Source organism: Centruroides vittatus, unplaced genomic scaffold (assembly GCF_030686945.1).
Source record: "Centruroides vittatus isolate TY-2023 unplaced genomic scaffold, ASM3068694v2 contig_782, whole genome shotgun sequence".
Taxonomy (NCBI): domain Eukaryota; kingdom Metazoa; phylum Arthropoda; class Arachnida; order Scorpiones; family Buthidae; genus Centruroides; species Centruroides vittatus.
Genome location: NW_027122503.1, coordinates 36,042 through 51,709, shown reverse-complemented (window position 1 = coordinate 51,709; position 15,668 = coordinate 36,042). Strand labels below are relative to the sequence as shown.

The 15,668-nt window shown below is 27.0% G+C and overlaps 1 protein-coding gene across 1 annotated transcript; it reads left to right on the top strand.

Moving 5' to 3' along the window:
• Window positions 1–10,270: 10,270 nt before the first annotated feature.
• Window positions 10,271–11,514, top strand: LOC136981597 (neuropeptide Y receptor type 1-like). The gene is made up of 2 exons (XM_067277920.1): window positions 10,271–10,354; window positions 10,453–11,514. Exon 2 carries the CDS (start codon window positions 10,657–10,659, stop codon window positions 11,512–11,514), a length of 858 nt encoding a protein of 285 aa, XP_067134021.1. The 5' UTR covers window positions 10,271–10,354; window positions 10,453–10,656.
• The last annotated feature ends 4,154 nt before the right edge of the window (window positions 11,515–15,668 follow it).

The window sequence follows — 15,668 nt, the reverse complement described above, 5'->3', positions numbered from 1 at the left end:
TACATCGACACAACAGTGCAGTGATAAACAAAATGGTATATGCGAATTATGCTTTTAAAAACAAAGCAGAAAATACGTTTCAAAATTGCAAAATCAAGCTATTTTCACATGTAAGGAGCCCTTATTCGCATTCAGTATATTTACTACAATATTTTACAGTTGTATTAATTGTGTCAGATAGTTTAATTCACTACTGTATCAAAATTAAAATAATATTTGAAAAAAACAAATAAAACTATATATATAAATATAACAAAAATTTATTAGTTTATGTGAGCAATTTCTAAATGAATGCTAGGAAATTTTTTCTAATAAATTTTTTTCGATCAACTATTAGAGAAGTGGAGTAAACAGAAATTGAATTACACGGAGGATCGTGTCATTCTCTTAATGATTATATGTTCTCTGAAGTAATAAACACGGAAAATAAATCGTAATAAAAGACATGACTAATGCTATAAATAGTGATAATGTTACATTAAATGTAGAGTAGTTCCCGGATTGATGAAAGTTCGGGAGAAATTGTGTCAATCTCTGTAATTCCGAAAATAAAACGTTACAGTGGTGCGCTAGTCAGTGAGAGTGGTGTAACTATAATGAAATATACTACATGTGTTCTGAGAAATGTTCGTGGAAAGAGAAAAATAAATATTTCGTGTAGGCCACATTTGATATAGGCTGTACGTAGTACCTGCACGCTTTTTGTGCAGATACTACGTACTGTACAACGAAATAAAAATCTATTTTACATTACTCATTTGACTATGTCCGTTTGGCTGTGTTTTTAAATTACGCGTAAAGCGTAGCAAGTTCGTACAGGCCAATAAATGTATCTGTCTCTACAAGATAAAAGAAACGATCCACGTGTAATAAGGAGTTGGTTTGGAAAGCTGTAATCTAGCGTTTCTCAGCCTTTTGAAACCCAAGGACCAATAAAATGTCTGAATAATTTTACATACTAAGTTAACGAAGTCTAATTTTTTTAAATTTATGTGGATATTAATTGAAAACATTTGGGACATATTGTGCAATTTATAATATAATAAATATGAAGGCATGTTGTGAATACATATGGTGACATAATTAATTAAACTGGAAATAATTATTAAACTGAATTATCAATGAACAATGCTTTAATCTTTATTCATTTAAGTCTGTCTGCGGACCACTTGCCCCACCATTGCGGACCACAGATTTATAAACACTGCTGTAATCGATGTCATCACTCGTACAGACAATCCGCTCCGTAAGGAAAGCAGCCTGCGAGTATAACATTCCAAGGGAAACGCTTGAAAGATAAGTAAAGCTTGGAAACAAAGTGTAGATTTCATGAAACTATATTCAACCTTGATTTAAGTTATTTTTATCGATACCAATGACCTTTTCCGTTTGGATTAGATGGCTAATGCGAAAATTTTCTATTAGTGCTTATGTTATCAAACGTGTATTCTTTTATACACAGATGGGTGCTAACTAAACTTCAATCAAATAAAGACATGTTAAGATAAAAATTAATTTTTCAGATTTAACAAATTTTATTTAGTTACACTTTAGAAAACTGTGGCCATTAATTTTGGAGTTACTATAGTATATGTTATGATATTGTGTAAGCATGTAAAACATTGATTATATTTTGCTAAATATATTATAATTAATTTTAAAAATTACCAGATGAATAAACTAACTCAAACTTCATTATTTTTGTACTTTATGTATGCATTCTGGTAAATTTAATTATTTATAAAATATATATTAATCATATAAAAATTAATTAAATATTATTACCGATTTTACTTAATTTATTATAAAAGAAAAAAATTATTTAAGTTAATTTTTCACTAACTAAATTTAATTCATCAATATGAAACGTATTATATATTTAAAATATGCTTACTCTTTAATGTATGTTATATATCCAATGGCAGAATTAAGATTTTGCTATGGAGTAATCTGGGCGATTGATGTAAAAAGTACGTACAGAATGAATAAAAATTTAGCATTCAATAAAGCACCGTTTATTTACTATAATTTTTTAGTTTAAATTTTATTCCTAAAGCTTCTGGAGGATCCAACAACCATCTCACCAGTGATAAGTACGACACATTATATTATATTAGTTATTTGAAATTATTTAATTTAATTCTCTATGTTCAATTCTATAAAATAGAAATTAAATTTAATGTAATAGCTAATACAAGGTATAATTAAAAAAACCTTTAGGTAGAATCATCAGAAAATATTGTAAATATTATCGTTATTATTAATGCATTACAAAATTAGGAATAAATTTAAAAATGTGTGCTTCATATTCAACATATTTTAACTTGTACAGAAGAAATACATAAAAAGTTGTAATTGAAATGGTGTCAGATCTATTGGGTATCATTCGAAATTGATAAACGATATTGATTGTAAGAAGTGTTCGATATTATTCCAAAATTTCTAATTTAGTTCATAAAAAAATTGGATATTAAAAACTTAAATATATTATTTTGAACATCAAAATAGTTTTATTTAAAATCGATTTTATTGAGTATTAAGACGATAACAACCGATACCGATATAATACATTAATATGTATTAACACGAAAAAATAAAAGCACAATTTTTTTACACACTCTGAAGCATAATAAATCGTCTGCCTTTTGTCGAAATTCCTGAAATTTTGAAAGGATTACGTATCAGGGATAAAAGTTTCTAGAAACTTTCAGGAAAATTAGACAATTGATTCGAAAGATTAATATTCACCCCTTTAATATCTCCCGAACCAATGATTCTATTTTCCTGTGGGTGAAAAACAACATTTTTATCAGTAATCAGTACTGTACATCAGAAAGATAATGGTAGCATTTATTAGTGATGAAAACAAATGAAGATTGCTGGCAACAACGGGTGAAGCCATATCTTTCGAATCAATTGTCCAATTTTCCTGAAAGTTTCTAGAAACATTTATCCCTGATACGTAAACCTTTCAAAATTCCAGGAATTTCGACAAAAGGCAGACGATTTATTAAGCTTCATGGTGAGTAAAAAAATTGTGCTTCCTGTACATACATACTAACATCCATACATACAGAAAAACTCTTACTTATTTCAATTTCTCGACATTTCAAGATCCTCTGAGTTCAAAAATGTAAAATTATTCAGGGGTATTTTTGACCGATAGCACACGTTCCCTTTGTTTTATAACAGCAGAGAAAGTAATATTATTTAATCGTTATCTAAATAGATACTTATAATTATTGTTAGCTTTCAATTGAGCTTTACAGTCATGCTTAACATTGAACTGATATAATATTATTTTGAATAGTAGTAGGTTTAATACTTTATTGAATCGAAAGTAACAAGTTAATTAAGAAAAAAGTGTAAACTTGTAAATAAAATAACATCATGTATATTTTTGGCATTTTACAAGTTTTATTTAAATTAATTGAAGTTTGTTTTTACGTTATTAAGAAACAATAGATGTAAAAAGTAAAAAAAAAATAAATCTAATTATTTTTATAACACATAGCAAGAATGTTATTACAATATTGATTAGTGCAAGTTGAAAGAAAAACAGGAAACGCTACAATTTCAAAATGTTTTGTTTTTTTTTATTGCGTAGTAAAAGGAAGAAAAAAAATTAGAAAGAAATAATGTTCAGTTTCTTTCGACCATTATTGGCTTTTGTATTCAATTATAATGAAAAATAACCTTGTACTAATTGTTTTCTTAATTTAGAAAAATTAATGTATTGAAAAGATGTCACATGGACGTTATTTATTCTTATTACAAATTTTATAAGCGCTATAATTATTATTAATATTAATAAGCTATACCAACTTAAAGTCACGTCTTACCGCTAATACCATTCCACAAGATTTGCTTCCATAACACAATAGAATCCGCTAATTGCCATTACTTTAAAATTGGCCTGTATTATTATTGTAAGTGTCAGAACTATGGACCTACGGTAAATTTTCCATGACGTCATAGTTGTCGCCTTGTTGTCAATTACTACTACAACTTAACAACTAACTATCAACCGTTTACATGAGAACGTATCCTTTATTTAGTTCCCAAAAGCAGTTCTCATCACCTTCGCCCTAAAGTGCATTAAACAAGAAAACAATACTTCGAAAATTCGGGCAGTTGTCGCTCGGATAGCCGTGGGTGCAGAAGTACTTTTACGTGTGCTACCTCCTGAATTTTGTGCCAAACCAAGGATATCAACGCCATTTAACCCTACGAACGCCGCCAGAATCAACGCCATTAGAACCTCCGAACGTCACCAGAATCAACGCCATTAGAACCTACAAACGCCGCCGGAATCAACGCTGCTAGAATCTACGAACGCCTTTCTCAAGGTATTTATCACCACGCGAACTCGTTTGTAAGCTCTCTCTCTCGATTAGAGCTTACAAACTCGTTTGTAAGCTCTAATCGCGTCGCTAGACCCTTGATAATGTACATGAATCCTGTTCCAATAAATATACGTTATATTTTGTTAAAATGGCCTCTGTTATCTCTTGTCCTCCATCCCGAATCCAATCGCCCGAAAAACGCGACCGCTCGCGCGACCGATCGTAGAATCGCCGCGGTTTCCGTGTCAGCCGAGACACGGTGGTGTCAGACCTGACGTGACACCAAAGAGGTGCCGACCCCCCGGTCACATTATAATGACCGATCAAAAAAGTTAAGCGAGGTAAATAAATACGAGTGAAATTAATAAAAATTTTGGTTATATTGATTCTGGCATTAAAAAAAAAAAAAAAAAAAAAAAAAACACAGTACCTCGACTGCTACGATAAGGTTGCTACGCTCACTACGGATGCTGCGGATTTTATGGACGCCATACTGAATGATTACATTAGAAAACTACGCTACGACTGTCCACCAGTCTTCAAGATGGCAGTGTTCACAGTATACTGTAGGACAAGCTTTTACTGATGAGGATATTTTATTTCTATTGTTTCTTAAAGAGAAAAAAATGGGTTCACAAATTGAATGTATAGAGATGTGAATATGTAAATTTTGTCATTGCATGTATAATTTTAGTAACCATGAAGCCAAATTCAAAGAATATTATACAGTAGAGCGTCGATAAGTGGAACCAATTGGGGACTGGGGTCCTTCCAGTTAATGATTTGTTCCAGTTTCCGACTTTGTACGAAAAAATACATTAACCTGTCCGATGTTCAAATTTTTCTCCGTTGCGTATCGCTTCCTGTTGAATTTTTCTCCGTTGCGTGTCGCTTCGTGTTGAATTTTCGTCGATTTTAAGCCTAACGAAAATTTTTATAATAATCATCGAGGCTATCGTATCGTTAAAAATTATTTCTGACATTTTGTACAAACAAAATAAATATATTAAAGAATATAAAAAACATGAAAATTATACTTTAGAAGTAAATTTAGTATCAAAAACATTCGATTCAGCACGACACAGTCCGACTGAAAATCGTTCCACTTTCCGGCCATTCCACTTACCGACGTTCCACTTATCGACGCTCTACTGTAGTTTGAATGTGTCCCAGTTTGACGGTATTATTGAATAGATATGTTCCTTAAATTTATATTTAAATATTATTATATTCCAAACTACATGGATATATGTGTACAATATAAAAATCACATAAATTCAGGAGCATGACAGCTTTTTTCAGCTCTTTCTGAATATAGGCAAACAAAATGAAAAATAGAAAGGAAGAAAAATTACAATTTTCACAGCTTGCCAAATAAACGAGTAGGACACATACCATTTTATACAGTTAGTAACATATGTATATCTATAAACATTATTGATAATTTTTTTAAAGTTCGATGTACGCCTGTTATCTAATTTGCACAATATATATATATATATATATATATATATATATAATAATTAATTGATTCCAAATATCAACTGATCTATAAAAGACACATTTTGTTCACCGTAAGTTTGCATCTAGGTAATATATGTTTTTCCAATTGTTAGTGGTAGATTGAAATTTATTTACAATTACTTTATGTCTAATAACAACATTATTATAAAGAGATCAAATACCGCGAACTATGGACTTTTATAATAGAGACTTAACATAGAGCAGTTTGAACGTATTTATTTTATGTAATTTATATCACAACTGAGTCCGAGAAAACAGGCATAAACTTATTTTCCAACCTTTACAAATTATACTAATGAATGACCAACAGATGTACTCAACAGTATATTTCAATTTAGTTTGCGTTGTTGTTATGTATGGTTTTTTTGTTGTTTCACAAGTTAAATAAATGTTTAATTCATTATTTAACTGCTACATTAGCTCAGTTCATAAGCGTGATTAATATATATATATAGGTCTATATTAATCACGCTTATATATATATATTAACCATGCTTTATAAATTGAGCTAATGTAGCGGTTAAATAATGAAAGTATACTATATGTTCTAATTTAGCCAATGTAACCTATTATCAATTTTGATTTGACATAATCTCAAATAAGTAGCTTTTATTTATAATGTTAAATGACGTACTTTACACGCCAATAATACAGCAATCTTAATTTATTTGTTGTTCAAAAACATTTTTTTCTTGTCTTTAATATATTAACAATATTTATATAAAAACAGAATCAACGGCGAGCAATGTATCGTAATATTGTAAAGACAATATTTATAATTCGACATATTCGTTTATATTGATATTTATCATAATTTTGTTTTTGTTTTCTGTTTTTCATGAACTAATTTATGAAATTTTTTATAATAATAATCATGTACTTCAAAGCTAAATATATATTTGACTAGCCAAGCGGTTAAGATGGCAACCTACCGGGAAACGGAATCGAATCCAAAAGAGTCGAAAAACCCTGGAATTTTTCGAAAGTGTTTCATCCGGATATATCGGGGCCCACTCTCATCACCCTGCTGCCCATTGTTGGCCTAACTGCACTCGTACTGGGCTTGCTAAAAGAAAAGGTCCTCTTACTCTCCGCAGGGCGGAAAAGAAAGTAAAAATGTAATGCTTATTTTCAATATCTTACAATTATTTAAATTTTTCTAATAATACGTTTAGGTAAAATGAAAATATTTACATAATTTTCTATTTCAAATCAGTATTCAAGTATTATATATACTGTATAAGCATAATTACTTATATCAGAGAAAAATCCTTTTCGACTTTCTCCCATCCCCAGATAAGTAATCGTAAACATTGAATTAATATCTCAAATTATACTAAGTAACATTGTGTTCATTTACTATTCCATTACTGATTAAGAGAATGAACTGGATAAACTACATACAATAGATACTGTAGTCTCAATTTATATTTTTCTCAAATATCAATTTATAATCAACACAATTCATATAAAAAATCTCAACTTATCTGAAATATTTATGTTTTTTATATATTTAATTCTTAATTTATTGTTAGAATTACAATGTTGATATTCTTATATTACAAATTACAATATTAAGATTTATTATCAGACATAAATTAAGAAGTCTTTTATTTAGCAGTTTCTAATACATTTTTATTTTAAAGAGAAAGTATAAACACGAATACGTAAGCCTTAACACATCCTTTCTTTCCATATAAGTAATAAGATTTTCTTTCACTACCTTCTTCCCCCAAATGCTTCCTTAATACTTAGATTTCCTAAAACAAATCAATATTTTTCTGTTCTGTTTCTTTGATTTGTGAGATATATTTAGAAATATATAATTATTCAAATATATTCTTATAAATCAGATCAGTTTTATTTATATTCTGTGTAAATAATATAAATTATTTAAATATTCTAGTATTAAAATAATACTAGCCAGAACCTGTTAAATATTCAGTTTGATAAGATCATGAATTAACAATTAGTTTGATATTACGTCATTAGAATTTTGATACGAATTTATATTTAATAAAATCGTTAAAATTTTTCTTAAATGCTATTCATCTCTTTCCTTAGTTTTGTAAAATTCACTTGTGAAAAGGAATGAAGATTGCTTTAAAATTATTTTCGACATTTGAGAACATTTTGTAAAATCCATTTATAATTTTTACGTAGTTAATTTTTGAATACAATATTCTTAATAGAAAACTTATTTCAATTCTATTATATAAGTACGATACTCTACAAAAAGGCAAAATATAATAATATAAAATAACTTAAACGTAGATGAAATTTTAAGTGTTTTCGTTTACATTAATTATCCACATTAGTCTGTTTATTAAAAAATTTAGATTAATTTATCTTTATAATTATTTATATTAAAATAAGGACTTGACTTATTCTCTCTTTATTTTTTTCTTTCGAAGACTTTCGTTGCTTTCTATAAAAAAAAAAACTTCATAAAATGTTGTAATTGAAGCTACTGGCCTACAGGCATCTTACTCTATAGTAATTGGCAGATACTAATAATAAAAATAAAATCTTTAAACACGAAATTCCAATTGAAGTACAATGTAATAGAGTAGATCAAGTGTATAGTTTTGTTGAATACGTTTAATAAATGCTAAAATAAATAAATAATAAAAAATATAGAGTGATACTTAAAACACAATAAAAAAAATAAATAATAAATTAAATAAAAAAATATAGAGTGATACTTAAAACACAATAAAAATACTATAGTTTATTAAATTATTCTTAATTAGCTTAATAAGTTTTCAGCAACACGTAAAAATCTGTGTATTCAGAAATAAAAGACATGGTTGTATAAAAAGAATTTTCTCATTAGAACATATAAAAAAATTAATATTATATTACCAAAATAATTTATTTATTTAGTCAAGTATATTTTAACTATAATAATAAGTTAATTTATATATTTACAAATCTATAATTTAAGTTATTCTGAATGTATTTCACATGTACACCGGTAAATGTACTGTACCGTACTGTATACACATTTAAATTTATAATTAAATTAAATTAAATGATATATTTTAGCGTATTTTACATTTATTGGAGAATTCTTTAGTTGGTTGTATTATTTTAAAAAGCTTAATTATGATGCAATTAATTGCTACAGCCTATTGATAAATTATTGAAAAAATATATATATATGTATATCCGTCGTGTCCGTATAAGTCGTCATAGGTATAACTCGACACCGTCGGTTAAGTAGTCAATTTTCTGTGGTCCCGGCCGACTTACATAGGCATTAATATTAAAAAAACTCTGGTTTACTCGACACCGTTTAACTCGTCACCACTGGATAAATTGACATACTTTTGCTGTCTCACACCCGTTTAGACGTCTGATAAGTCGACTCTCCTCATGAAAAAATGAGTTCATACCACACTGTGCGGTGTGTACACATTTTTTTCAGGAGGGGAGTCGACTTATTTATTAATATACGATATAAATATTAATAAAAATTCCTTAACATTTTATGTATTTTTATATATAAAATAATAACAGATAAACAAAAAGAAAATATGCAATCTATATCAATGTCACAGCAGAATCAGATTTTGCATTTTCTTGTGTCATGCGTTATTTGTAGCACCTGTTTCACATTTGTTAGAAATGAGTGTCCGAAAGCTAACAACACTTATTCTTAAGGAAAAATACCTACTTGTTTCTGAATTTGAATGTAAGAAAACTTCGCAAGCCGAATTTGCAAAACAAAAAAAAAGCCTTCCAAAAACAACATTGGTGGGAATCCTGAAGAAAAAAGAGGAAATTCAGAAACATTTTCTTGACTTTTCGTCGCGGCTGTCTCGAAAACGCCAGGGAAAGTGGCCGTACAAAGATGTCGAACATGCTGTAGTACGTTGGCTAAAGCAAATTCGTTCATGGAATCTTCCTGTTTTGGGACAGTTACCGAAACAAAAGGCGATGGAAATTGCTGGGGTACTTGGAGTAGAAACCAACTTTAGTGCAAGTGATGGATGGTCAGAGAGGTACAGTACATTGCACTACTGTATTTTCCTAATTGTAGTATTGTGGTTGTTTTAACTTCGCTTTAGTCGTCATATCGGATAACTCGACACATTTTCACTTCTCCTTGGAGTGTCGACTTATGAAAACTCGACTGTATATATATATATATGTATAAGTATCTTTTTCAATAATTTAACAATATAACAACATATATTATATATACATTATATATATAATATGTTGTTCTTATGATCACCGTTACTTCTGACTTTCAACTGCTTTGACAGATGTTATTCGAAGATAATCGATTTGTACGTTGGGGATCAATAAGTAAAATTCTATTTAATGGTGGTGCCATCTGACGAGCGTCAATAGAACTATTATTCACCAAAATCAATTGTGAAGGTGAACTAATAACATCATATTGAAGTTCCACGTGCGACAAAATATAGTACCTAAGAAAAGACTTATTTAAATGTTACAAAACTTAATAAAAGGTAAAGTTTAAAAGGGAAAATAATAAAGGATACAATAGAAAATTAAAATATAGAAATTTAACAGGAATTTTCTTCGTTTAATTTTTCTGGGTTAGTAGAAGAAAGTGACATAACACGCATGCTCAAAGTATTTACGAAGCGCTTTGTATAGGGTTTGACTGCGTTCAGAGGGGCTGCTACAATCATGGAGTGAGGATGTATCAGTTAACGTTGAGTTTCCTTATAATGATTTACTAGGAGGAAAACAAAAATGTAAAAATAGATTTATAATAACAAATCTGGCTGACATTATATCATGTGTTATGGGTTATTCACTGAAAGGAACAATGGTATATTCATTCAACGGAACAGAAGTTTACTCGCAGAATGGAACAGAGCTATATTTAATGAATGGAACAGAGTTAACAACACAAAGTTCTGCTTCGAATAATTTGGGAATTTATGAAGTACCTGTAGCTGTCGTCGTATTGTTATCGATATGCTACGGCACTGTGTCAGTACTTACTGTGTTAGGAAATTTGTGTGTTTTGTGGATAGTCGCTACGAGTCGTAGAATGCAGACGGTTATCAACTTTTTCATTGCCAATTTAGCGTGCGCTGATATTATAATTGGTTTATTTTCTATACCGTTTCATTTTCAAGCTGCTCTTTTACAACATTGGGCATTACCATCATTTATGTGTGCTTTCTGCCCTTTCGTACAAGTTTTATCAGTTAATGTCAGTATATTTACGTTAACGGCAATTGCAATAGACCGTTATAGGGCTATTATAAAACCTCTAAGGGCGCATACAACAAAACTGAGAGCGAAAATGACTATTGTTGGTATCTGGGCTTTTGCGGGTGCTGCTGGTATTCCAAATTTAATTGCCTATCGATTGGAGAAAAAACCAATCGATAGTACGATAAATTATACTCAATATCAATGCATTAATTCCGGAATTTCGGAAAATGCTTGGAAATTTTACAGTTATGTATTGGTATCTCTGCAATACTTCATACCGCTTTGTGTAATAAGTTACGCATATTGCAAAATGGGAATCAGATTAAGAAATATGAGAACTCCCGGAAATGCTGAAGATAATAGGGATGCTACTGTCACTAGAAATAAAAAGAAGGTGAGTTTCTTAATATATTTTAAAATTTATTGTATTTTTTAAAGTTTGAAAACATAATATTAAGATTCTATTTTATTTAAAATATTAAATTTATTAAGAAATTTATTCAAAAACATTTTTTTTCCTATAAGTTATTATTAAAGTCGATAAAAATGTTTTAAGATTTATTCCTATTAAATTCAATGTATTATTATTAAATAAAAATTTATTTTTTTAGATTTTACATTATTAAAATGTTTAGTTATGTATAAAATTATTGATAAAAACATTTATAAAATCAAAATTTTTAAAATTTATAATAATATTTTTTATGTAAAAAATTGTTATTGATATTTTTATAACTAAAAGGTACTGTATCGTACTTTTCAATATTTCGTATATTTCATTTATTTCTTCATTCGGACTCTAAAAGTAAACAAAACAAGCTTTGGAATCCAAATTTTACATTAAAAAATTAATTAATAATAACTTTTGTATAAATAATATACACAGTGAATAGTGATACTGAATGTATTGATAGTAAATTTTTAAAATAATTCAATTAAATTTTTAATTTCTTTCTAAATTCTTAATAGAAATTATGTATAATTTAACTATTTTAGTGTTTTTATTTGGAATATATAATTTTCTGAATTAATAATTTATGATTGAATTATATTTTAATGTAGTTTTAATGATAGTTGATGAGAAAAATAGGGATGTTACTGAATTTTTAAATGTGTGAATCGATACACAATAGAAACAATAGATTTACAAAGTTTGTGAAAATGTAATTCTGTTATATATTTAATACTTAAAATAGAAAACATCATTGTAAATTTTTAAACTGAATACGCCAAAAATAGAAATATTTTTCTTATTTTTGAAAGTTTTACGTGAAGAAATATACAAATTTTTATACTTTTAAAATAAATATATTGCATTAAGTTTCATATATTGTTTCTTTCATATTTAAAATAAATAAATCTGCAGAATAATTGCTCTTTGTAGAGGCAAATACTCTTGTGTAAACTTATGAGGAAATTAAATTGCTATAAAAAATTTTTCTGTAATATATACAAAATAGAAATAAAAAACAATATTAATTTTTCTAAATATAGATATGTTTTTTCATTAATGATAATGATAAATAAGAAGAAATTAATGATAAAAATGAAATAATTTGTTTTGTTTTCATATTTCTTATTTTATGCTATTAAATAATTAAAATATTATTACAATGATAAAAGTGTTAACATCATTATATTATTTGTAAAGAGAATAGATCTTTTAGTGTAAAACAGGTGTAAAAATGAATACTTTATTCTAGTTTTTTCTTTAATTAAATATGGAAAATAAACATTTCTTCTAAATATATAGTAAATATTTACATTAATTGTGTGAAAAGTACAATAAGACAATGTTTTCTTTTTCCGATAGAGACCACGTTTAAATATATTAGAATACGATTTAAGGTATCGTAGTCTACTAGTTGAGAAGCTGTACTGTATATTTAGTATTTATTTCAGTTTTAAATCTATAAAACTTTTTTTAATGTTAAAGATTGATAAATTGTTTAAATTTTAAATATTTTTAAATATTTAATATGTTAGACTAACAAAAATGCAAATAAAAATGATATAAATCTAATTTACGACATTTCAACTGTAATGAATGAGATAAATTAATTTTATAGCGTAGTTGTAATAGTGAAAATATTATGAAAAATAAATAAATTTAATACTTTTATTTATCAATTAAAACATTACATATTTATATAAAATAAATTATTAATCATTTTATTAAGTGCTTAATTATTTAATTTTTAATATATCCTATTATAGATTTATAGTTTTATTATTTCATGAAGTTTTTCTTCTGTAATTTTAAAGATATTTACATATTTTTATTCTTATTACTAAAAAAAGGTATAAAAATAATTACATAATTTATATAAATTATTTATATAACTATTAATTTTATTTATACTCATATATAAATTATGAATTATAATTCATATTTATAATAAACGTATAATTTTATGAAAATAATAAACATATTTTGTATTTTATTATATATTTGTATTATGTATTTTGTATAATAAATAAATTTTATACAAATAAAATTATAAGTATTTTATTTTTATTTTTATTTTTTACAAAAGTACTGAAGAGAATATATTAATAAATTTTAACAGCTAAAAATAAACATTTTTATAAAGTTAATATAGTTTAAAATTTTCTTTTATACAAAATAATCTAATTAAAACATCGTGTCAACAGCATCTTAAAATAAATCAAAATAAAATTTATAATAAATATCTACATTATACGCTGTACAGTACATGTACTTTAACATATTTGAATGTAATATTTTAATTGTAATTAATCATTTAATAAATAATTAATAAGTACGGGAACGTTTAATTTATAAAATACTTCTTAAATTACAATACAATAAATTACAATATATATAATTTATTGTTTATCTAACTTATTTTCAGTTTATATAAATGTATGTCATATTTAAAATAATGATAATAATAAAGTTAACTTATTTCAATGATGAAATAATTCATTCTAAAAGAGCAAGTTACAGAGATAAAATTAAACAACTAATTCATGATACATTAAATTTAAAGGAAATGGAAGGAATTTATATAAATATATGATATAAAATTTTAAAAAATATTTTATAATTACTATTAATTATTTTAAAAATAAATATGAATATAAATGTTAAAACATCTTAAAATAGAAAGACGAGTGCATGCATATATATATAAACATAGAATGTACAGTATATATCCATATACATAGACATACACACAAACACAGATATATGTATATATATATAAGTACTTTGTTTTATTATGTTTACATGTAAGCATACCCTTTTAAAGATTATATATATATATATATGTATATATATATATATATATAGAGAGAGAGAGAGAGAGCTGAATTTCCCACCAGGCAAGTGAATGCACCACATTCCTGTGGGAATCCATTACGGCACATGCACTATGGGCGTTTCAGTTTTGCATTTATAATTTATAAATAATCCTGTTGCTACAATTACAAGTAATTTCTGATAACGTGAAATTATGAGTGGGGCCCCAATTTTCAGCGCCTAGAGGGCCCTTAATTAAGGTCTTCGTTCATCACTGTACATCTAACTCAATTTGTATATACTGTAAATATATACAAGTAACCTTCGTACAACACGGTTTGAAAATTCGGGAAATCGTCCATCCAAACTCCGTTATTCAAGTAAGATTGCGTGTCGTCTCAAATTTGCCCACGGATTTTACAATATTGAAATTTTCAATTTGTTTTGTGCTTTCGTCAGGTTTATTTTAATAGAAAACCGATAATGCAAGTTTTTTCTTCCTCGACCAAGCTTTCCTATTGTTGACGTTTCTTTCAGACAGCCTTTAAGACTGACTGCGTTTCGTTTTTATAGATTAAGTTTCGTATTTATTAAAGTTTTTAAAACATTTTTAGGTAAGTGTTATTAAATTTTAACCCTATGTAATTAATTCGTAAAAATGAACGAACTAAATACGACGGTATTTCTGTACTCGGCTGAACAAACGAGTGTTCCCTAGAACAAATTTTCGATTAATAACAAACTTTTATTTCTATTTTGTTATCCGTAAAAATTTTTATGATAAAAATAATAAAAAAATATGAAAATGTTGCTGTTATATCTGATTAAGATCAACAAAAATGCTGAAATGACGACGATACTTTGTAAAAAGAAAACGCCTCGTTTAACTAAAATTAATATTAACGCCTGATACAGTACTTTTAATTGTGATTGTTAATTAATTGATTGATTGAAAATAGATGATTGCTTGAATAAATATATTTCTCTTAGTAAAGAAAAAGAATAGTATACTTTTGCTAACTTCTGGAACGTAACTATATGTTTTGCATTAGTCCTTTGTTTCGTATAGCACGAATTCGCATAAGACGGCACTTTTTTGGAACGTAACTACCGTATTTTACGAGGGATGCCTGTACACACATATATAATTAAAATACTTATTAACTTATAATATCAAAAGAACAAATCTTTTGAAAGCCACCTCTTCATACAAATTTGTTTTTATTTTAATGTTTCCATCTATTTTCTACTTTTTAGTAAAGGTTTGAACTGTAGAATGAAGTCCGAAGACAATTTTTATCTAAACAATAATTTTATTAAATTGA

Bases quoted from the DNA above. Each gene is read 5' to 3' on its own strand.
- LOC136981597 (XM_067277920.1), top strand. From the start codon at position 10,657: ATGGGTTATTCACTGAAAGGAACAATGGTATATTCATTCAACGGAACA.